The sequence below is a fragment of the Lynx canadensis genome, chromosome A3 (assembly GCF_007474595.2).
Source record: "Lynx canadensis isolate LIC74 chromosome A3, mLynCan4.pri.v2, whole genome shotgun sequence".
In the NCBI taxonomy this organism is placed as follows: Eukaryota; Metazoa; Chordata; class Mammalia; order Carnivora; family Felidae; genus Lynx; species Lynx canadensis.
The window spans coordinates 91,302,231-91,327,180 of NC_044305.1; the positions used below are offsets into that span (position 1 = coordinate 91,302,231).

Sequence of the window (24,950 nt, forward strand, 5' to 3'; positions counted from 1 at the left end):
ATAAGATTAATTAAGGTTCAAATCCTGGCTCCTGACTCAAGATATTACTACGAACAAATTTCTGACATTCAGTTTCTTCATCTGTAAGATGAAGCTATCATCCAATTTTTAATAGAGCTGCTAGAACCAAGTGAGATGTCACAGGTATAAGACCTAACAGAGTGCCAAGTACACAGTGGGAATTAAATAAGTGTTCCTTGTCCTCCTCCACCTCTCACTTCCTATTTAATTTATTTTTAAAGTTCATTTATTTTGAGGGAGGGAGAGAGAGAGAGAGAGAGAGAGAAAGCAGATGGGAAGGGTAGAGAGAGAGGGAGAGAGAGAATCCCAAGCAGGCTCCACACTGTCAGAGAAGAGCCCAATGTGGGACTTGAACTCACAAACCGTGAGATCATGACCTGAGCTAAAATCAAGAGTTGGCTGCTTAACCAGGAGCCATCTGGACGCTCCTCACTTCCTGTTTTAAGTAACAATTTATGTAAATCTTATTTCCTTTAAGATTACATGCTTCTTGAAGGCAGAATCATGCCAATTTCCCTCTTCTCCCTCCTACTTCTTACAGTTTCCCTCCTTCATAATAATTCCAAGTGCTAAAATTTAATGGTGTTCAGAATATGAATGTGACATGTCTCCTTGCTTCTCAACCACCTTGGTTATTCTACTCCAGATACTCTCTAGATAGTCAATCTCTCTCAATTTCTTTAAAGTTCAACATATAATTGGTTTACTGAGTTAACTGCATGAATATATGACATTCTCATCAACAGAATGATTAAAAAACAGAGTACCACAATAAAAGTATAAGATTTACTGGACTCTCATCAAGGCCTCTATAAGGTCCCTCCTTATATGTTAAGTAAAACTCAATTCTAAATCATGGTAAGATGAAAACCTATACTCTGAACTTTTTTTAAGGATTTTTTTTTAAATTTTAGGTACAACTACACCCCAATGTGGGGCTCGAATTCACAATCCTAAGATCAACAAGACTCACATGCTCTACCAACTGGAGCCTACCAGGTGCCCCATATCCTATTGAACTTTGAATCTCAAAGGGATTACTGTTCTTAACTTTGGCAGACTACAAATATACAGTTAATATCATGAATGTTAACCCAATTTTAAAATAACCATTAAAGCAAAGCCAAAATACTACTAGATTTTTGCCAAAAGAACAAAGGTAAAGAATTCTTTTCTTTTAGAAGGAACAAATTTGCACTAATTCATTTATGCCTGCTCATCTCTGCAGTGCCAATGTATATTTACAAACCTAAAAGATGGCTGGCTGGACCATGAGAACAAAAATCAGACCACTGAACAGAGAAGAATAAACTAATTAGAATAAAAGCAATAATATGGGTCTTATTACATGTATGTGTATTTTATAATTAATAACGATTGCCATCCCTGTTAAAGTGTTCATAAATATCAAGGTATAGTCTTTCATCTAATTATTACAAAGAGCAAGAAATGGTCAATCCTAGTTTTTATAAATCAAAAGTAAATCTATCTTTCACCAAATTGCGTTCTGGTAATTATTTCTTCTGCATCTTCTATAAACAAACATTTATAACAAAATTACATTAAGTTATAAATAAATCAAGAAGTTTGTAACTCTAGAAATTATTACCTGTTTGCCTTTACTAACTTCATTTCCACAAGTGGAAAGTTCTTCAAGAATCACTGTGCAGTGTGTTATTAAACTTGTTGTCTGTGAGGTCGACAAGGGATCCCAAATGAATTCTACAAAGTCTGAAACAAAAGTTTCAGTAGTGTACAATTTATTTCCTAGATTGCTTTGCCTGTCACGTGTAAATAACTCAGGTCTTCAGAAAAGACTTCCCTCCTTCGTATTAAAATCCATGCCATTCATTACCATTATGTATTTGCATACATCTTCAATTTCCTTGTCCTTTTTGGGCTCTGCTGAACTTGTCTCACTCAATCACAGCCCTAGTTAAATCCACTGGTCATTGAGTCTGTGGCTCCAACTATGTGGCTAAAACTTGGCTAGAAAACAATACACTTTAAATTTATCACTGTGAAACCCCAGTGAACTCTTCAAGCTGTCTAGTAATCATGGTTTCCCTGGCCCATTCCCCCTCCCTCCCATGCAGATGATTATTTCCTGTGCTTTCCTTCCTCTTCACTCTGTTAATGGACTTGACTCTTCTAGATGACTATTTACTTTTTTTCTTCTCTTCCCTTCCTCTCATCTTCAGCTGATTACTTCCTCAACGATGAGAAAACAGATCAGAAGAGATGTTCTACAAAGGACTACCACAGAATCTACACACCTACCTGCATCTATACCCACATATTCTTGTCTTCCATTCTCATGGATAAAGCACCACACTCCTCGCTAAGGCCAATCTTTTATTTGTGCAAAAGGTATCAACCCCTTTGGCTTACTGGAAGATTCTGTTCCCAGAATTCTACCCTCTTTATTTAAATATTTTTAAAATATTTATTTATTTTTGAGAGACGGTGGCGGGGGCGGGGGGGAGCAGGCAGAGAGGGAGACACAGAACTCGAAGCAGGCTGCAGGCTCTGTGCTGCCAGCATAGAGCTCAATGTGGGGCTTGAATTCACAAACTGTGAGATCACAACCTGAGCTGAAGTCAGGTGTTTAACTGACTGAGCCACTCAGGCACCCCCAGAATTCTGCCCTCTTAACTCTGGTATTGCCATTGCTTCTACTGAATCTTCCCTATCAGTCTCCAATTATTCTCTTACATTAAAAATAATGCCTCCCTTGACCCTTCTTTCCCCTCTAGTACGGCCTTATTTCTTTCATTTTATAATAATTCTTCAAAAAACTCTCTGAACTGTCTATTTCCAATTTATCTCCTCCTATTAACTCTCGAATACACTTCAATTAGGCCTGATCTCCAACCATTCTACCTAAACAACTACTTTTACCATCACAGGTGACCCTCACATTGCAAAACCTAATGGTTGATTCTAGTCCCCATCTGATTTATCTGCAACAGTTGATCATTTCCCTCACAAACATTTTTAATAATTTTTATTTATTTTTGAGAGAGAAAGAGAGGGAGAGAGAGAACAAATGCAGGAGGGGTAGAGAGAGAGAATCCCAAAAAGGCTCTGCCCTATCAGTGCAGAGCCCCATATAGGGCTTGAATCCACGAGCCACCAGATCATGACCTGAGCCACCCAGGCATCATCAAACATTTTTTTTCTTGGCGTCTGGGATACCACTCCGAGTTTTGCACCTACCTCTCTGGTCTCCTTTGCTGGCTGCCTTTCATCTCTTTTGACTTTAAAAACGCTGGAGTAACTCAGGACTCAGCTCACTTACCTTCTCTTTCCTATTCATGTTTATCCCTTAGTATTTAAGGTCAGTTTTGCAGCTTTAAATGTCATCCACGTGCTGATAAATTCCAAATTTATGTCTGCTACTTGGACCTCTCCTTTATGCTGATATATTCAACAACCTAGCTGATATCTCTACCTGGATGGTAGGCATCAGAAACTCAACATTTGTCAAACTGAGCTCCTGATAACACCTCCTTACCCTAAAGCTCCTCTCAGTCTTTTCCATTTCAGGAAATGGCGAATTTGTCCTTCCAAATGCTCAGGCCCAATCCCATGCGGTCACTCTTGATTCCTCTCTTGCTCACACAACCAATCCATTCTCAAACTGTTAGTGCTGTCTTTGAAATGTATGCTTAATTCGACCACTTTTCAGCACCTCCACTTTTAACACTCTAGTCCAAGCCAGTATCACCTGTTGCTTAATTACTGCAAAAGCTTAAGTAGTCTGCCCACTGTTCATTCTCAACACAGTAACTACAGCGATTCTGTTAAAATGTTAGGCAGATAGTATCATTCCTCTGTTCAAAACTCTCTGGGCACCTGGGTGGCTCAGTCAGTTAAGCAACCAACTTCAGCTCAAGTCATGATCTCGTGGTTTATGAGTTCAAGCCCTGCATCAAGCTCTCTGCTGTCAGCACAGAGCCCACTTAGGATTCTTTGTCCACCTCTCTCTCTGCCCCTCTCCTACTTGTTCTCTCTCTCTCTAAGTAAGTATACTTAAAAAAAAATAACTCTTCAATTACTTCTTACTTTTTCACTTACAATAAAAAAAATGAAGTCCTTACAAATGATTATAAGGACTCACATAATGTAGCTCATGTCATTTTGTTAACTTCTACCTGCTTTCCACCCTTCCTCATTCTAGTATAGCTACACTGGCCTATGTGCTGTTTTTCAATCAAATTAGGCCAGCTCCTGCCTCAGGGCCTTTGTGTTTGCTGTTTCCACTGCCTTGGATTCTGTTTCCTCAGATATTCATATGGCCCACTTCTTCCTTTCGGAATTGGCCAATTTATTTTATTTTATTTATTTATTTTTTATTTTAGAGGGAAAGCGTACATGAGTGGGGAGGAGAGGGAGAGGGAGAGAGAATCTTAAGGAAAATCTTAAGCTGGCTCTAGTCTAGGGCAGAGACCAACATGGTACTCTATGCCATGTCCCTGGGCTCATGACCTGAGCTGAAATCAAGAGTTGGACGCTCAACTGACTGAGCCACCGAGGCACCCCTAGCCAATCTATTTTACATTGCACTCCTCTTCAATAATTTGTATCCCTTTCCCTTACCTTTTCATCTTAGCCCTCATAACTAATATGTTCTAGATTTTATCTTGTTTATTATTATTATTTTTTTTTACAGAATATAAGCTCCTGGAGGGAAGGGATTATTATTCACTATATATGCTGAAGCAACAACAGGGTCTGACATAGGACAGACCCTTGTAAAACACAAGTTAAATAACAGAAAAAATGAAATAGGTTAAAAAAAAAAAAAAAAGCAAAAAACAAAACAGTGATTTCTCAAGCATCTGGAAAGTTAGGCTTCTAATAACTTTAGAGATAACTGGTCAACTAATACTGAGAGCTTACTATGTACCTAATGTTCAGTACAAGAGACAGCATAAACAAGATTATTAGGTAGGTAGCTGCCTTTGAAGAACTCTAATGGCAAATACATTTATATCAGCATATACAATTATATACAATTCAATGTGTAAGTATCACTACAAGTTCAGAGTGCTACAGGAACCCAGAAAGGTGTGCCTAAACCAGTTCCTAGAAGTGATGTCCATACTGAGTCCTGACAGATAAAGAGGAGTTAGCAAGATAGAAGAAGTGGGCTGGGAGGTTTGTCAAAAGGATGAAACATAGAAGATACAAGAAGAATACAGCTGAAAGTACACAAGTGGGGATGAGGGAAAAGAGGAGTGGAGCTCAGCAAGAGATGGGGTTGGAGAATTACTAAGCAGAGAGGTGATTCTGAAAGACTAAGAAAGTCATGTTAAAGAGTTTAGACTTCATCCCAAGGGCAGTTAAGAATAATAAAGTGTTTTAAGTGAGGTATGACAGAAGCAGATTCACATTTTAGACAGATTACTTTGGTTGTTGTATAGAAAATAGGTTAGAAAATGGAAAAAAACCAGATGTGGCAATTGCTTATGGAAGGACGGAAGGAAGGAAGGAAGGAAGGAAGGAAGGAAGGAAGGAAGGAAGGAGGAGCGAATGACTTGAAAGTCCTGGTTTGAATACACGGGTAGATAGATGGAGATGTCACTTTCTAGACAACGAATATAAGAAGAACAGATCTACAGCAAAGGATTTAAGTATGATCTGACATGTGGACTGTGAGGTGCCTGTTGAACATCCAAGTGGATGTATTCGGAAGGTACTTTGATAAGAAAGATCCGGATTTTCTCCGGTTCCTTTGGACTTAAAATTGTGTAGAGGAGTACCATCCAAAGTAACTTTCTAAATGATGGAAAAAACACATTATATCTGCACCATTTGATGGACACGACCTACATATGACTACTAAGAATTTAGTGTCATTAGTGTGACTGAGGGACTGAATTTTAATTTTTATTTCCTTGAAATGTGTATTTTAATAACCACATTTAGTTACTGGTTACCACAATGAACACAAATATAGATAACACTAAAACAGAGTATGAAATAGCCTAGGGGTTCATGAAGAGTACAAGGGCATCCAGGACAGAACTTAAGAATAAATACACAGTATTAATTTCTCATAATTCTACTTACTTGAGGTTTAATTTTAAGTGAAGTATTTGGAGTTTTCAGAAGAGTATTTAAATCAGTCATATATATTCTGTGCTATCATTAAGACAACTAGGTAAAAGTAGTAACTTAATACAACCATGACTGCACTGCAAGATATGCTGAGAAAAATCTTAAAGTTTTAGCCAAATTGGCTAAGAAGCAATAGAAAGTAGTTGCTTCATCATTTAAGACAGTTCTATAGACTTTGCTATCAAAATCCATTCTCAGGGCCATGGTGAAACAGATCTTTATCAAGTACAATTTCAGTTTAAATAAGCCTTCAGACTGAAGCACAAGCATCAATGCTAAATGCAGATATGAAGATGTAGTAATGTTTTTTAAAGAAAAAATAACAAGGGGCGCCTGGGCGGCTCAGTCAGTTAAGTGTCTGGCTTTGGCTGGGGTCACAATCTTTCAGTTGGTTGAGTTCAAGTCCCTCGTCATGCTCTGTGCTGACAGCTCAGAGTCTGGAGCCTGCTTTGGATTCTGTGTCTCCCTCTCTCTCTGCCCCTCCCCTGCTCATGCTCTGTCTTGCTCTCTCAAAAATAAACAAACGTTAAAAAAAAAATAACAAGAAAGGGGAAGAAGTCAAGGGAAAGGAAGAAATACATGCAGTAGGAATCAAATAAATGACTTAGGGGTTATAAAAGCAACACTAATGTCACAAATGCTAAAGGATGAAGAATACTAGCTAGTCTGGTAGCCAATCACTTGTGCAAACAAGCTCTTTTAACCACCTTCAATTATGACATCTCTTGATTTTTAATGCATATTACTTTCCTTGTGTTTGAAAACTTCTGATAAAAGAATCTGTGACTGTAACAGAAATTAATGATCTCCGATCTGCCAGAGAACAATTTAATTTTATCAAGTTTACAAAGCAGTACCTGTAAGTCGAGGAATAACTGTTTTATTGATGATAGCAGACAAGATTTTCTTATCAGAACCATCTTCCTTCTTTGAATCTTCCATACTGCCAGCCATATATTCTTCTATAGATGTGAACCATGGCATCTGTTTTAAGCCTACAGCATCAAACTTATAAATAAAATTATTAAAGTTATCAATAAATTCTTACACAGTTTATTTTTAAAAAGTTAGTTTTTTCAGTAATCACTAGAGCTTTTCTGAGGAAAAAAAAGAGTAATTCCATATTTTAACCCCCTGTATAAAGCACTAGACCAAGGGTAGGCAGGATGGCATGACTAGGACAAGATGTCTCAAAAATATGACAGAAAACTACATTCCATGCATCACTCATATGACAAATATGCCAAAAATGCCATATTCAGAACCTACCACACTTTACTACTGAAAAAAATATATACATTTGTGAGAATATCACTTAAAATAAATACAGATTTTGTTTACAAAAATTCAATTTACATCATACAAAATTCACTTTTGGTTCCCTCAATTCTCATAGGCACAAGTGTGTATTTTATAGGTGGTTTAGCTTATGAGGCAAGTAGCAGATGGCCAATTATGATCTGTTGAATGAATGAATGAATGAATGAATGAACAGATCTCCACTAGGTGTAACAGAGTACTCAATTTGGCCTGAGTGCTTAACAACGAGGCTCCTGTGCAACAAACTGCTTACCATCTTCTTAGGGATAAGCTTAGTTTCTATACTATGAAGACTGCCTGGCCGTGAACCCACACAGTGAGCAACAGACATGCATGACTGGGGCAGAGAAAGATAAAAGGACATGGTTCTGTCGCCTTCACTTCGTTAAATTTTTATCTTCAGTTTTCCTCTATTCTTACAACTTTGTTTTCTCATTTCCATTTTCTTACTAGGCACATCCACATGGACGTTCCACTATCATTTCAGCATCCATGTACAAAGTAAAACTTCCTTCAAAATCTTTTTCCCTCTGGAAAGTTCCCGTTTCTATTAATGGAACTACCGCTGTTCTAATAACCCAGAATCAAAACACTGGGGTCACCTTTCAATGTGGTGTGTTAAGGTTATTCTTGGTATTTTACTAATTATTTAATTTTAATTCCAATATAGTTAAAATAGTTATATCAGTTTCAGGTATACAATATAGTGATTCCATAATTCCATACATCACTCAGTGCTCATCACAAGTGCACTCCTTAATCCTCATTGCCTACTTCACCCATTCCCTTAACCCTCTCCCTTCCGGTAACCATCAGTTTGTTCTCCACAGTTATGAGTAAATTTCTTGATTTGTCTCTTTTTCCTTTGCTCATTTGTTTCTTAAATTCCACATTTGAGTGAAGTCATATACTATTTGTCTTCCTCTGACTTATTTCACTTGGCATTATACTCTCTAGCTCCATCCATGTTGTTGCATATGGCAAGCTTTCATTCTTTTTTATGGCTGAGTAATATTCCATTGTGTATATAGAGACACACACGCATACCCCACATCTTCTTTATCCTTTCATCAGTCGATGGACACTTAGGCTGCTTCCATACCGTGGCTACTGTAAATAACGCTACTACAAACGTAGGGGTGCGTGTATGAATTAATGTTTTTGTATTTTGGGGGTAAATACCCAGTAGTGTGATTACTGGATCAGAGGGTAGTTCTATTTTTTAACTTTTTGAGGAACTTCCATACCATTTTCCATAGTGGCTGCACCAGTCTGCATTCCCACCAACAGTGCATGAAGATTCCTTTTTTCTGCACATCCTCGCCATCACTTGTTTGTGTTTTTTATTTTAGCCATTCTGACAGGTTTAAAGTGATGTCTCACTGTGGTTTGATTTGTATTTCCCTAATGATCAATTATGTTGAGCATGTTTTCATGTGTCTGTTGGCTGTATGGATGTCTTCTTTGGAGAAATGTCTATTTGTGTCTTCTGCCCAATTGTTAATTGCATTGTTTGGTTTTTTGAGGGTGTTGAACTGTGTAAGTTCTTCATACATTTTAGATGCTAACCCTAATTTATTAGATACGTCATTTGCAAATATCTTCTCCTGTTCAATAGGCTGCCTTTTAGTTTTGTTGTTTCCTTCACTGTGCAGAAGCTTTTTACTGATTCTTAATTCACAAAACCTCCTATAATCAACCCTTTATTTCTCTTCCCTTTATCACTATCACTGTATGTAAGGGATTCACTACCTTGGACTTGGGCTACAGCAATAGCCTTCCAGTATTATCTCACCTGTTTCTTCCCTCCAAGTTAGCCAGCTGCTAGGACTTCCTAAAACACTACTTTCATAATTCTACTCTTCCCATTATTTATCAAAATAAGTTCCTATCTCTTAGTTTAGGATCTGAACCTCTATGCAGCCTCTAGCTCCTGAACTAGGATTTCTCCTTACGTACCTTTACAAAAAAAGTTTTCCTTTTTTTCTCCTGTTTTAAATCTTATATAACCTTCAAATCCTCATTTAAATCCCTCCTCCTCAGTGCAGCTTTCCAAACCAAATAGTCCCAATATAGCATCTCCAACTTCAAAACTCTGGGTACCTATATCACACAGACTAAAATTCTTAAAAGCTAATACTACCTTCACATTTTTCAATGATTTAAAAATGACCTTAACTTACCATAGAAGAAGCTGAAAGACAACAAAAAAGTGTTTCCTTGACAGATGTTTAGTGCTATTCAGCCTTAAATATAAGAGAAGAACCAAGAAAACATGAATGCAGACTACTACCCCAAAGCACTAATTATCAATTCCAACTCTGTGTATTTTAAAGCTAACCTAATAACAAGGGCACTTCAGTAATGAACAGGACAGAATTATTTCTTTCACATGTTAAGCTTAAATACCTTAAGAGGATTCCAATCAATCAACTGAAGTCGGATTAGGGGATTTAAAAGCTTCGGTATGCATAAACTAATGAAAGCTTCATAATAAGAATCAGGAAACTTTTCTCGCCATTGTTGAAATTTCAACAAAATATTTTGGATATTACAAAAATCATCATGTACATCTTCAAAAATCTGCTTGTGATCCCGTAAAATTTCACCTGTAAACAAAAGGAGTCTCTGTATATTTTGCATTTTAAGTTTGTGAGCTTTGCTTCCTATAAACATCATCATGTGTAACGACGTATGTACTCAACAGAGCTGAAAACTTTCCTTTGATATTAACAGATAAATTACCTTTTATTTTTAAAAAATCACTTTAATAGCAATACTGACACTAACAAAATCAACCACTTATTGATTCCCTGCTATTTCAGCATCATAACTATCTTCTCTACAAGGTAGGTGTGACTATTTATAGACAAAAAAATGAGCAAACAACATGAGACTCAGGGAGGTCAATGGATCTAAGATCACACAAAATAGAGACAGTCTTCAAACCCATCTGTTTGACTGTAAAACCCACATTAAAAAAATTTTTTTTTAACTTTTATTTATTATTTGAGAGACAGAGTGGGGGATTGGAAGGGGGAGAGGGGGAGAGAGGGAGGGAGGGAGGGAGGGAGGGGGAGAGAGAGAGAGAGAGAGAGAGAGAGAGAGAGAGAGAATCTGAAGCAGGCTCTAGGCTCTGAGCTGTCAGCACAGAGCCTGACGCAGGGCTCGAGACCATGAGCTGTGAGATCATGACCAACCTGAGCCAAAGTTGGACACTTAACCGACTACACCACCCAGGCGGCCCTGTAAAGCCCACGTTCTTTCAAATATGTGACATTTTACCTATGAATCACTAAAATAATGTTATTAAATTTAAATGTTTTATTTTCAAAAGATTTTATTTTTAAGTAATCTTTACCCTAAACATGGGCTCTAACTCCTAATCCTGAGATCAAGAGTCGCATGCTCTACCAACTGAGTCAACCAGACACCCCTAAATTTAATTGTTTTCAATTAAAAATGATAATATAGAAGGTATACAATAGAGAAATGAAACCAAATTGTTCATGGCTCCTTTATAAAAAATGAGAAAAGCTGAGGGAAAAAACTATAAGGATGCAGAAAACTCACAATGTTCCTCCATTTTATGCCATTTTTTCAAAGGTAGGAAAAATCTTTTTTTTTTTTTTTTAAGTAAACTCTACCCCCCGTGTGCAACTCGAACTCATGACCCCAAGATCACAAGTCATATGCTCTATGGACTGAGCCAGCCAGGCACCCCAGGAAGTCTTAAAGGTGAAAAAAAATGTGTTCCTTTTTCCTTGAATTTCCCCAACGATATTTAAGAGCAATCACAGCAAAGCATTTCCTACCATTTCGATACTTCAAATTAAGACCTATTAGAAACCTGGTAACTGACCTTGGGTTTTTTGGAAGTCAATCATGTCTGCTGAAGACAGTTCATCATCACTAGATGTCCCTTCTTGATGATCACAATTCCCAGAAAGTGCCCTTGCTTGTCTTCTTTGTGACCTATGTTTTGCAATAAACCGAAAACAAATTTAAAACAGTTCCTAAAAACAAAAACAAAACAAAAAACAGTTCCTGCTGAAAAGAAGTACTTTAAAACAAAAACTAGGAGTCATCATTTATTTACAATGTCTAGAATACATACCATATTATTATTATTAGCACACAATTTTGTTATTGTTTTTGGCATTTTAGCTTAATTAATCTGAATTGGTGGTTCTCCCTCTTTTCCTTAAAGTACATTCCCATGGGCTACCCAGATTTTAAAGAGGGGGTAACAATATAATAACCGGCTTCTAGTTATAAGCAAGTCCCAGACCGATAAATGCCATCTTACCCGTTCCTTTTGACTGATCCAATATACCAATGTGTCTTTAAACCCTGGGGGTAAGGACTGTTTAAATTTTGGTTTTATGTCATTCTCACAAATTAATGTTCAGTTACGGTTATTATACCATATGGGCTAACTATGGTTAAGTAGTGAAAAATACTTGCTCAAGTCTTCACTTTATATATAGCTACCTTCGAGATTCAATCTCTTCCAAAATCCATGGAGTTTTTTCACCTACAGCCAAACTTCCATTTGTTGATGTCTCAGCTTTGCCTGTTAACACATAAAATTAATTTCATACTGCAAATTCTTAAAAGAAATAAAATGAAATATTCTGAAAACAAAAGTTGTATTTTGGGTGTATATACATGTAGGTATATATATAAACACACTTACTTTGCTTAAATCGCATACTTCATCATATAACGAAATTATAATGTTAACTCCCTATCACAATATTGATAGGCATTGAGCCTGCTAGCCTAAGATACCCTGACTGGTGAATATAGTTCAGCACTTGAGAACAGTAATAAAATTCTACCGTGTTTCTTTTTCTTGTATTCTTTTTCAGGTGTTTTCACCAGTTTTTTTTTTTTTTTTCCTCATCCCTGAATTACTAGAAATATTTGCATTACCAGTAAGTTATTCATATTATTTGTTACTTTAGTATGTACCATAATTTATAACTAACTACAAGTCATGTGTTTGAAAGTCATTTTGCTTTAATCAGCTACTTGGTTACGATCTCATCTCCTTCACTATTCCCCAACAGAACCTAATCAAAGGAAGGCATCTCTGAAAATACAAAACCAGTGTGAGAACTAAAAGGCAGCATCCAAATCTTATTTGAGATCTTACAGATGATTCTCTACTAAAACCCACCAAAATGTCTTTAACCTCCACACCTAATCCGTGGATCAGCCATGAAATCTTTAAGTTAGATTTCTGACACAGCCTACAGACTATGTCAACTCATCTCAACAAAGTCATTATATAGCCATATACTGTCTCAAATACCAAATGATTAGAAGTTGTAATTTTTATTTTTTTTGTCTTAGGCTTAATTCAAGATATTTTGAAGCCCTAGTTCTAAATATTTTGGGGTTTTTGCAAAGAAATAGGTGAAAGGTTAGTGGGAAAATACACAAAAAGGCATTTTTTTATACAGAAATAAAAATATTTTTATTCTCTAGCTGATAAATCATAAATGATATTGAATATGAAAAACACTAACGTGATAACTGTTGTAAATACGTTGATTCATGTTTTAATTCATCTTGCCTGCGTTTCATAAAGGTCATGGCTTGTTTTAAAAGGAGTGCATGCATGGATGACTCTATTTCTTGGATGCTGATAATCTGAAATACACATATAAGTAACATTTTGTAGGTCATCAATAATCAATTATAAAAAGTAATACTCAGATAAGCATATGTATGTGCTCAATACCCATATAAAAGAAACATTTCCAATACTACCACATTTTAATTAAAAAAAGATTGTGAGATACAGACCTGGCTGCCAATACTTTAATATCGATAATCAATTTACTGCACCGAAACAGCTATAAATATCATAAAAAATGAAAGCAAATGGGTTCGAGTCTGGAATATGGATAGGAGTGAATAGATAAGAAATAGGACATTTTTTTTTTTAATTTTGAGAGAGAAAGCACACGTGCGTGAGTGAGAGAGGGGCGGGTGGGGGGTGGGGTGGGGAGAGAATCCAAAGTAGGCTCTGCACTGTCAGTGTGGAGCCTGATGTGGGGCCTTAACTCACGAACTGTGAGATCATGACTGAGCTGAAATCAAGAGTCGGATGCTCAGCTGAGTCACCCAGGCACCCCCAAATAGGATTCTTTTTTATTTGAGATATTAGGAGGAGAAAATAAAGGGTGCAGATATTTTTCATAAGCCGAGGGGGCAGACTGTAGGAGAGCACTTGAGGAAACTGTTAAACCTGAAAAAAGGGGAGAATGGAAGAGACCTAACCAGACAGGTAAGAAAGCTATGAAGCAAAAATGAATGATTAGTTTCTTACATTTCTTGAGCAACAATTCTCCCCACTCCAATGATGTTCCCATAGCAGCTGCCCTGGGTACATCAATGTGTAGGCCAATGAAACTTTAATTCTTCAAGGATCAATGAATTAAGTTGTATTGCAATAAATACTTCAGAAAGTAACTACCAAGCGACAGTAAAAGGTAGTCAACTTGAAACAACTGGAGAGAAAAAAATCCAATTATTTGGTAATATTTTAAATGTAAATAAAAAGCAATGAAGAAAGTACAGTGTATTTTTTAAATGGTTTGTCTACTTAAAAAAAAAAAAGTCAACTCAAGACCCAATTGTAAGGACTTAGTATGTATAAAACAAAAGCAGACTTATAAAGGGAAAGAATGATTCATAAATCTGATTAACACAAAAATGTCAAATGATCAGGATGTCAAAAAAAACACTGCAAACGAAATCAAAAGACAAACTGGAAAGTTTACCTGTATCAAGTGGCATTAAAAATTTTAAGCAGTAAAGAATTTTCACCATATAAGGAAAAAAAAGGAAAAAAAGAAAAATTGCCAATATGAAAAAAGATAACAAGGCAAAGACAACTCACCAAAAGAGACTGCATGTGTTAATAAAACAAAGGTTTTGTTTGAGATCAAAATAAGTATGTACAAGCAAAAAACATTATTAAAAAAAATTTTTAATGTTATTTTTGAGAGAGAGTGTAAGTGGAGGGGGGAGGGCAGAGAGAGAGAGAGAGACAGACAGACAGACAGACAGACAGACAGAAGATCCTAAGCAGGCTCTATGCTGACAGCAGAGAGCCCAATGTGGGGTTCCAACTCATGAACCATGAAACCATTACCTGAGCCAAAGTCGGATACTTAACTGACTGAGCCACCCAGGTACCCCTGCAAAAATCGTTTTTTAAATGAAGTAAGCTAAAAGTAAAACTGATGCAATCTTTCTGGTATTCAAATAATTTAGCAATGTTTCATAAGCCTTAAAAGATATTTAGAAACTTTGACTTAATAATTCACTTTCTAGGAATTTTTTTAAACAAATGGAATTTTAACACAAAAATTTATATTCAAAACTTTGTTACTTATAATACCAAAATAATTGCAAAAAAACCCCAACTGTCCAATATTAAGGGGATACTTAATATCACAGCATGTCAAAAATGTGTAGGAAAACCCTGAAGGAAATTAGTTGTGGGATTTTAGACTTTAAAAAAAAAATCTCATAGTAAGGGGATTTCTTTATAAAAAGGAAATATTGTATTTATGACCATGTACCTTTTCATTAAGACAGTCAATTAAATTTTCCACATAAATTTTCATGCTTTTATAGAATTTAAAATTTAGAGCTTGATTTGATGAATTCTCTAGTTTCTGGATGGTACTCTTCGAACTCTTGACATCTTGTATGTATTTTTCATATTCCCTCAGGTGTGAGCGGTGAGTATCCTGTAGCAGTGTTAATCTAAATAAACAAAATAAAAATAAATGAAAACTGCCTTGTTTCTCCAACTTTGATTTCTACCACGATAACTATCAATCTAATGAAATTTTTTTTTAAAGCTATCTTACAGAGCCCACCAAGGAAACGGACAAGCCTATAAACCTGTGTTTACGAGACTTGCTGAGCAAAGGACACCACAATGAAAAAGGTCTCAAAGGAAAAGGGAGGAAAGGACACTTACAGGTTTCAGGTGCTTGAGCTAATCAGAGGATAATTCTACAGTGAAAGTTAGTAAGTGTGGATTGATCAGAATTTGTAAACTAGGTGAGTTGCTAGACAATCCAAGGTCTTATATTTGAAATACGGGAATCCACGTGGAGTTACTGTTAAATCAGTTTGTGGTCTTTCTTCGAATACGGGTATTACTGAATAAGCTGGTATTAAAACCATTTGAACATGTTATGATTTGGTATAATTTAATGTTTTATGACTCGATGGTTTTTTTTTTCTTATTAAATTTTTTTTTTTTCAACGTTTATTTATTTTTGGGACAGAGAGAGACAGATCATGAATGGGGGAGGGGCAGAGAGAGAGGGAGACACAGCATCGGAAACAGGCTCCAGGCTCCGAGCCATCAGCCCAGAGCCTGACGCGGGGCTCGAACTCACGGACCGCGAGATCGTGACCTGGCTGAAGTCGGACGCTTAACCAACTGCGCCACCCAGGCGCCCCATGACTCGATGGTTTTATCTGTCATTAGAATTTGATGTTCTTTCAGGCATATTTCCTGTTTTTGCTGTAGTCCCCCATACACTGCTTTATTGATAACACAGCCTACTTTTATTTTATTTTTTTATTTTTAAATATTTACATCCAAATTAGTTAGCATACAGTGCAACAATGATTTCAGGAGTAGATTCCTTAGTGCCCGTTACCCAACAGCCTACTTTTTTTTTTTTTTAACTCTTATTAGTATCACATGTATCAACTAACGTAGCAAGAAACAAATGTCAAATATAATTCAATGTCTGCTTATTTTTTAGAAGTCAGTTATCTTTCTGTATATTTGCCAGTAGAGGAATAAGAAACACTATTTCTTTAAAAATATCTGGAATGTGTTTTCCACTAATATTTGACACTGTGAGTACATTACAATTTGAGAATTAACTACAAATGAAGTAACAAATTCATAGTATGTAGACTTGAACTTTCTTAAAAAAATTCAACTCCTTCAGCTAACTTGCTGTGTATAATGAAAAATCATTAGTAAACACTTGCTTAGACCAAATGTCATCTTTCTTTTTCTTAAAGACCAAAAATGTTTTCTAAGTTTCCCTGGAACAATGACTAATGCATTCGTCTTTCCAAGTTTTTCCTTGCATTATGTAAAGAATAGAGACAGTTAAGAAATAAGACAATAATGTACAGAAAGCATTAAAAAACTGCTTTAATTAAGTGGAATATTATTGGTTATAGCAGTAAGATCATAAATACATATTAAATGAAAAAAGCAAGGTAGAGAACAGGGGATATGATGTGCTTTAGTTTTGTATAAAAAATGGGGCAATATATAAGTATATATGTACTTGTATCGACATACATACAGACTACTTCTGGAATGAAACATAGAAAACCGGGAGGAGTGGTTCTTTGGGGAAGGTGACTTCCTTTTCTCTGTATATCCTTTTGTACCATTTGATTTTGTCTAGACAATAAAAACGTATTTTCTTTTTAAAATAAACTCAGTTAATGAAAAAATAAAATACACTAAATTTAAAATTAAAACCTATCCAGATAAAATGAAATGCTACTATTAGTGATCTGCTACCTTTTTTTCCCTATAATGCATGCAAGACAACTCTCTCAAACACAATTCCAAAAAAGGCAAAAAAACAAAAACCGCTAAGTCCTGAATTATATGCAATTCTAGATGCAACAGCTGTAATTCTGGCTCTTTTCTTTCAGTTAACGAAGGACTATCAGAAGGACAGTAAATAGGGAAGTTATTACAAAAATAATACAGAATCAAGGCAATTTTCATCATTTAACATCACTACTGAAAACCAATCATCTAGAATAGAGGTTGGCAAACTTTTTCTGTAAAGGTCCAGATAGGAAATATGGTTGCTGTTGCAACTACTCAATTCTGTGATGTAGCTAAAGCAGCCACAGACAATATGTAAATGCACAAGTATGGCTGTGTCCCAATAAAACTTTACTTAGAAAACAGGGAGTGGGTGGGGAGTTTGCCAAGTCACTATAATACAGAGGTAGCCTAATATCTAAAAACTGGTATCATCTAAAGACTTTTATGTTTATTTCACTATACAATGCTATTGAATGTCCTTTTCTTTGTCAAACCATATAAACGAACAACTATGACCAATATGTTTTAGTTGCAATATAATTAAGAAGTGAAGCTACTTTAAAGCTGATTTATATAAAAGACACAGGGTAAGAATTCTGAACCTATTACCAAGTATTAGAAGAAAAGTTCCTAAGTATTTAAAAAAAAAAAAAAAGGCAAAGAAAACGTTCTTTATGAATACTAACTTGGGCAGGAGAACCAAGTTCTCTCTTTGTATCACATGTTATATAGGACTATTTAAACTTTTCCTATCATACTCATTCTTTCAAATATCTAAAGAAGCACACTAGATTCTGAGTAGTAAAACAGAAAAATATTTAAGACAAAACAACCTATCATGATGGGTTTGCCTTATCTTTAGCAAAACATACTATTTATATTAATACTCTCCACTTAAGTTTTAATAGTAGGAGAATAAAAGATGTGTCCAGACTGGCAATCTATTTCAAGAGCCATAAAAATATGCATCATTTTACCCAGGTCACCTTTCCTCAGACATTTAAGAAATAATGTAACAGATTAAATAACTTACAAGAACATTCATTATCTTTAGCATTATTTATGAGAGAAAAACTTAGAGGTCAGAATGTCCAACAGAGAAATATTTAAGTAAATTATTATAAATCAAGTATATTAACAAAATATGCTTATTTTACTGCAGTCAAAAAACATGTAACAAAATTTATAATCTTAACCTTATTTTTAAGTGTGCAGTACAGTATTAACTTTATGCACACTGTTGTGAACAGAACTCTAGAACTTTTCATCTTGTAAAACTGAAACTTTATACCCACTGATCAACAATTCCTCCTTCCTCTCCTCCTCCTAACCATGGCAACCACCATTCTATTTTCAGTTTCTAAAAGTTTGATACTTTAGAAAGATCATGTAAATAGAGTCAATGTAGTATTTACCTTTTGTGAATGTCTTATCATTTAGTCCTCAAGGTTCTTGTTGTAGCATATACTGAGATTTCCTTTTTTAAGATTGATAATACTCCACTGTATGCAAAGATTTTTTTTTTTAAAGGTTTATTTATTCTCAGAGAGATAAGCACATGCTTGTGCACAGGGGAGGGGTAGAGAGAGGAGAAGGAGAATCCCAAGCAGGCTCCACGTTGTTAGCGCTGAGCCCTACGTGGGGCTCAATCCCATGAACCCGTAAGATTATGACCTGAGCTGAAACTAAGAGTTGGATGCTCAACTGATGAGGCACCCAGGCGCCCCTGTAAATTGTTTTCTGTCTTATTTTGTGCACATACACACACACACAAAAGTGGAATTGCTGGATCATATGGTATTTCTATTTTTAATCTCTTGAGGAATCTCCATACTGCTTTTCACAGCTGTGGCACCATTTTACAGTCTCATCAATAGCGTATAAGGATTCCCTTTCCTTTACATCCATGAGAACACTTATTGTTTTCACAGTGGCCATCCTAATCATTGTGGCTTTGATTTATAATTTCCTGATGTTTAGTGATGACCATTTTTTTCATATGTTTTTTGGCCACTAGTATGTCTACTTTAAGAAATGTCTATTTTTCAGTTGGATTTTTGTTGTTGCTGAGTTGTATGAGTTCCGATACTTTGGATCAGATAGTGTGCAACTCTTTTCTTACTCCACAGTGTGCCTTTTCACTGTTCATTATTTCCTTTGCTGAACAGAGGCTCTTTAGTTTTAGTTTGATGTAGTCCCACTAGTTTATTTTTGCTTCTATTGCCTATGCTTTTCTTTCTCAAGACTGTTTTGATTATTGGTTTGAATAATCAAAACAGTCTTGGGTTCTTCCAGATTCCATATGAATTTTAGAATTTTTTTCCTATTTCTGCAAAAATTGCCACTGAAAATTTGATAGGGAATGTACTGTCTCTGTTGACTGCTTTGGGTAAAACTGGGTATTTTAACAATATTAGGTCTTCTAATCCATGAACATGAAATGTCTATTTATGTCTTCTTCAATTTCTTCCAGCAAGGTTTTATAGTTTTCATTGTACAAATCTTTTACCTCCTTCATTAAGTTTATTCCTGAATTTTATTCTTTCTGATGCTATTGTAAATGACTTTTTTTAAACACACTCTTTGGATTTTTTATGGTTAGTCCATAGAACCATAACTTTTTGTGTTGATTTTGTATCCTGCAAATTTGCTGAATTAGTTCTAACAGAGTTGTGTGTGTGTGGAGTCTATTTAGAGTTTATGACATATAAGATCATATCTATATAGAGTTAATTTTACTTCTTCCTTTCTTATTTGGCTGCCCTTTATTTCTTTTACTTGCCTGAATTCTCTGGCTAGGACTTCTAATTCTTTGTTGCACAGAAGTGGCAAGAATAGGGGTCCATGCCTTGTTCCTAATCTTACAGGAAAAGCTTTTGGTTTTTCACCATGGATTATGTTAGCTGTGGGCTCTTCCTATATGGACTTTATTATGTTCATAAATTTCCTTCTATCCCTAGTTGGTTGTTTTTATCATGAAAGGGTATTGAATTTTGTCAGGTGCTTTTTCTGTCATCAACTGAGATGATCATGTGGTTTCTGTCCTTCATCCTGTTAATGTAGTGTATCACACGAACTGATTTTTGCTACCAATCATCCTTGTATTAAGTAGATCTCACTTGGTCATGATGTAGAATCCCTTTAATATGTTGTTGAATTAGGTTTGCTAGTGTTTTGTTGAGGACTTTTGTATCAGTATTAATCAGGGTTAGTGGCCTATAATTTTCTTGTTAATATTTTTGTCTGGGCTTTGGGATTAAGGTAACACTGACCTCATAAAATGGGTTTGGAAGTGTTCTCTCTTCTTCAGTTTTCTGGAAGGGTTTGAGAAGGAATAGTGTTAATTCATCTTTAAATGCTTGGTAGAATTCTCCAGTGAGACCATGTTATCCTGGGCTTTTGCTAGTAAGGTTTTGATTCAATCACCTTACCAGTAATAGGTTTGATTAGATTTTTAATTTCCTCATGAATCAGTCTTGGTAGGTTGTACATCTCTAGAAATTTAACAATTTCTTCTTGGTTATCAAATTTGTTGGTATATAATTGTCCATATTAGTCTCTCTCTCATGATCCTTTTAATTTCTGTGACATGTTTTAATTTTTTGATTTGAGCCCACTCTGTTTTTTACTTAGTATAGAGCTAAAGGTCAATTTTTGTCAATTTTACTAATCTTTCACACAAAAAAACAAACCCAACTTTGTTGATTTTTTTGTTGTGTATTTTCTGTTACCTCTGCTTTGATCTTTATCATTTCCTTCCTTCTGTTAATTTTGCACTTAGTTCTTTTTCTAGTTCACTGAGGTGTAAAGTTAGGTTGTTGATTTGAGATCTTTCTTTCTTTCTAATATAAGAGTTTATTGCTATAAATTTCCCTCTCAGTAATGCTTTAGCTGTGTTCCCTGTTTTGGTATATTGAGCATTTGCTTTCATTTTTCTCAAGAGATTTTAAAATTTCTAATTTGATTTCTTCTTTGATCCACTAGCTGTTCAAATGTGGTTTAATTTCTACATATTTATGAATTTTTGCTTTTCTTCCTGACTTATTCATTCCATTGTGTTTGGAAAAGATACTTGGAAAGACTTCAATATTAAACTTGTTACGACTTGTCTGTTACCTCACATTAGATCTACCTTGAAGAGTATTCCATGTGTGCTTGAAAAGAATGTATATTTTGCTGCTGTTGGGTAGAAATGTTCTGTATGTCTGGTTAGGTCCATTTTGTTCAAGATCACAGTTTCCTCATTGATTTTCTGCCTGGATTTTCTATTCATTATAGAAAGTGGGATATTGAAATCTAATATTATTACTGTATTACTATTTTTCTCTTCAGCTCTGTCAGTATTTGCTTTACACAGGTGCTGTAATGTTAGAGGCATATATAACTGTTTACTATAATTCCTGATAAACTGATCCCTTTATATCCTATGTCATTCTGTCTTTTAAAATAGTTTTTAACGGGGAGCCTGGGTAGCTCAGACAGTTGAGCATCCAACTTTGGCTCAGGTCATGATCTCACGGTTCGTGAGTTCAAGCCCCACGTTGGGCTCTGTGCTGACAGCTCAGAGCCTGGAGCCTGCTTCAAATTCTGTGTCTCCCTCTCTCTGCCCCTCCCCATCCTGCACTCTGTCTCTCAAATAGTTTTTATGTCACTACTGTTCTTTAGTGTACTATTTGCATGTGATATATTTCTCAATCCTTTCAATCTCAGTCTCTATGTATTCTTAAATCTACATCAGTCTCTTACAGACAGAATATAATTGGATTTTAATTTTTTTAATCCATTCAGCCATTCTGGTTTTTGACTGTAAAGTAATATTAATACAGAAGGACCTGCTATTGCCGTTTTGTAAACTGCTTTTTTTTTTTAAAGTTTATTTTGAGAGCGAAAGCACCCATGCACACTACTGGGGGAGGGGCAGAGAGAGGGAGAGAGAGAATCCCAAGCAAGCTCCCTGCTGTTGGTGCTGAGCCTAATGTGAGGCTCAATCTCATGAACCTGTAAGATTATGACCTGAGCCAAAATCAAGATTCGGATGCTCAATGAGGCACCCAGGTGCCCCTGTAAATTGTTCTCTAGCTTGTAGTTATTTTGTGCCTTTTCCTCTCTTGCTACCTTAGTGTTTTGAATTTGTAGTGACATGCTCTCAGTCTTTTCTCATTTTCTTTTGTGCTTCTATACATTTGTGTGTGTGTGTGTGTGTGTGTGTGCACACACCATGGGGATTACAAAAAACATCTTATAGTTCTAATAATCTACTTTAAGCTGATAACAACTTCAATCACATACAAAAATTCTTATTCCTTATTTCCTCCACTTGTAACTGATGTCCCAAATCATATTTAAACAATTTTTATTCATTAACAATGTTATAGTTTTTTGTGTTTATCTTTTAAATTTTATACCTGAACTGATTTTTACATCACCCTTAGAATACTACATGATTCTCTATTTGTCTACATACTTAATCTTTACCAGCTTTATATATATTTTAAACCAAAGCTGTGTCAAATTATTATTTTCTTTAAGTAAACTCTACACCAAACATGGGACTTGAACTCACAACCCTGAAATCAAGAGTTGCACGCTCGCCTACTGACTAAGCTAGTGAGGCACCCCAGACAGCCTTAGATTTTCATATGCTTCATGCTACTGGCTGGCCTCCTTCCATTTGAACTCGAAGTACTTTTTTTTTTTTTTTTTTTGTAAGTACACTTCCTTTATTCAGGGTGAGAAACCAAACCAGAATCCCAAACATGTAAAAACCCAAGGTGCTAGAAATACAAAATTAATTCACATTCAAGCTTGTCCAGACCCTGGCCACAAACCCTAGTGAGGTGCATGTGAATACTAAGTCATGGAGAGGGGGACAGGAGTGAGGCCAAGAGAAAGGGTAGAAAGGGGCTCCCATAGTCCCCCTAGGGATCACTTCACAGTGGTACCTCTACTTTCCCAGTGACAGTGAAGGCTAAGTCCTAACCTTTTAACCCCCACCCATCCCTAGCCAGGGCTTTGAATGCCAGTCCCAAATGGTTTTACCCTCTCTTGCCCCATCCTCACTTGCTCAGACTTCCAGCCTCACTCTTCTCCTCCTCCATACTCTTCTCTGTGATTAGTACCAGATTAGGGTACTATTTGAACTACAGTGAAACTAGGGTAGAGAAGTTAGGTACTACTTGAACTACAGTGAAGCAGGGTAGAGACAGGTGAAAAAAGAGCAGTCCAAGAATCTCCCTCTTCATGGGATCCCAAACTATACAATCAGCTCCTCTTTCGCATCTGCTTGGATTTGAGAAAGTGCACTATAGGCATAAGCAGCTATCCTGGAGACCCGCTGCAAGTCAGAAAAGGAGATGGGCTTGCTGGCCAGCACTTGGGACTGGCTGGTAAGACATGGCAGCGGCAGCAGCTTCTTCCAGTGGGTTAGGCTGCTCAGCACAGCCAAGTGGGTGCCGTACTCCCTTGCCTGGCCCGTGCACTTGTGCTGCTTCATGCCCTGGGAGTCTGTAGCAGACACGTCAATGATATTGCTGGCTCCCTTAGCAAGCATGGGGAGAGCAGGGCCTGCTCATCTATGTGAGTGGAAGGCAGGCTGGTAGTTGGGCTCAGCTCCACTGAAGGCTTTAGTAGGGGGCTTCTAGGGTCAAGCAGTAGCAACTGCTCCTCTTGATCTTTATCTCAGTCCTTATTCTCACTGCTCTAGCAGTGACCCATGGCTGGGTTCAAGTGTTCAAGTTGCGCCGAGGAGGGACATGTCCAATGGCAGCCCTTTTAGTCACATCTTGAAGGACTCTCTTTTTAAAAAAAATTCTAATATTTATTTGTCTGTTTTTTATTTATTATTATTTTATTATATTTTTAATGCAATTTATTGTCAAGTTGGCTAATATACATTGTATATAGTGTGCTCTTGGTTTCCGGGGTAGATGCCCATGACTCATTGCTTACATACAACACCCAGTGCTCATCCCAGTGCCCTCCTCAATGCTCATCACCCATTTTCCCCTCTCCCCTCCCATCAACCTTTCTGCCTCCCCCCTATCAACCCTCAGTTTGTTCTCTATATTTAAGAGTCTCTTATGGTTGTAATAAACGATTTCACATCATGATCCCAACTATGACCTAAGTCATATACGGATTATATCCTTCTTTTAACAGAAACTAAAACATAAAAAGGAAAAATGATCTGTTTAAGGTTACTTATTGAGTCATAGGCATAGAACTCAAATATAAGCTTTCTGTTATTTAATTCTTGTTCAACTTTTTTTTTTTTTTTTTAAATTTACATCCAAGGTAGTTAGCATATAGTGCAACAATGATTTCAGGAGTAGATTCCTTAGTGCCCCTTACTCACTTAGCCCATCCCCCCTCCCACAACCCCGCCAGTAACCCTCCATTTGTTCATATTTAAGAGTCTCTTAGGTTTTGCCCCCCTCCATGTTTTTATATTATTTTTGTTTCCCTTCCCTTATGTTCATCTGTTTTGTCTCTTAAAGTCCTCATATGAGTGAAGTCAGGATATTCGTCTTCCTCTAATTTCACTTAGCATAATATCCTCCAGTTCCATCCACGTAGTTGCAAATGGCAAGATTTCATTCTTTTTGATTGCTGAGTAATTCTCCATTGTATATACATACACCACATCTTCTTTATCCATTCATCCATCGATGGACATTAGGGCTCTTTCCATTCTTGGTTATTGTTGATACTGCTGCTATAAACACTGGGGTGCATGTGTCCCTTCAAAACTGCATACCTGTATCTCTTGGATAAAAACCTAGTAGTGCAATTGCTGGGTTGTAGGGTAGTTATATTTTTAATTTTTTGAGGATGCTTCATACTGTTT

At 36.3% G+C, this 24,950-nt stretch overlaps 1 protein-coding gene and 1 pseudogene across 4 annotated transcripts in view; both read right to left on the reverse strand.

Annotated features, from left to right (window-relative positions):
• Positions 1–24,950, reverse strand: part of GCFC2 (GC-rich sequence DNA-binding factor 2) — a 61,954-nt gene that overhangs the window by 15,771 nt on the left and 21,233 nt on the right. For 3 of the 4 annotated variants that reach the window (XM_030310965.1, XM_030310966.1, XM_030310967.1), the window contains exons 6-12: positions 15,072–15,258; positions 13,005–13,128; positions 11,962–12,043; positions 11,330–11,442; positions 9,877–10,076; positions 7,005–7,155; positions 1,631–1,752 (exon numbers count right to left, since the gene is read on the reverse strand). In XM_030310965.1, the coding sequence (XP_030166825.1) occupies positions 1,631–1,752; positions 7,005–7,155; positions 9,877–10,076; positions 11,330–11,442; positions 11,962–12,043; positions 13,005–13,128; positions 15,072–15,258 (979 nt within the window). The remainder of the gene's footprint in view (positions 1–1,630; positions 1,753–7,004; positions 7,156–9,876; positions 10,077–11,329; positions 11,443–11,961; positions 12,044–13,004; positions 13,129–15,071; positions 15,259–24,950) is intronic. The other variant, XR_003967825.1, reaches the window with a different exon arrangement.
• LOC115510763 lies at positions 22,143–23,818 on the reverse strand (annotated as a pseudogene).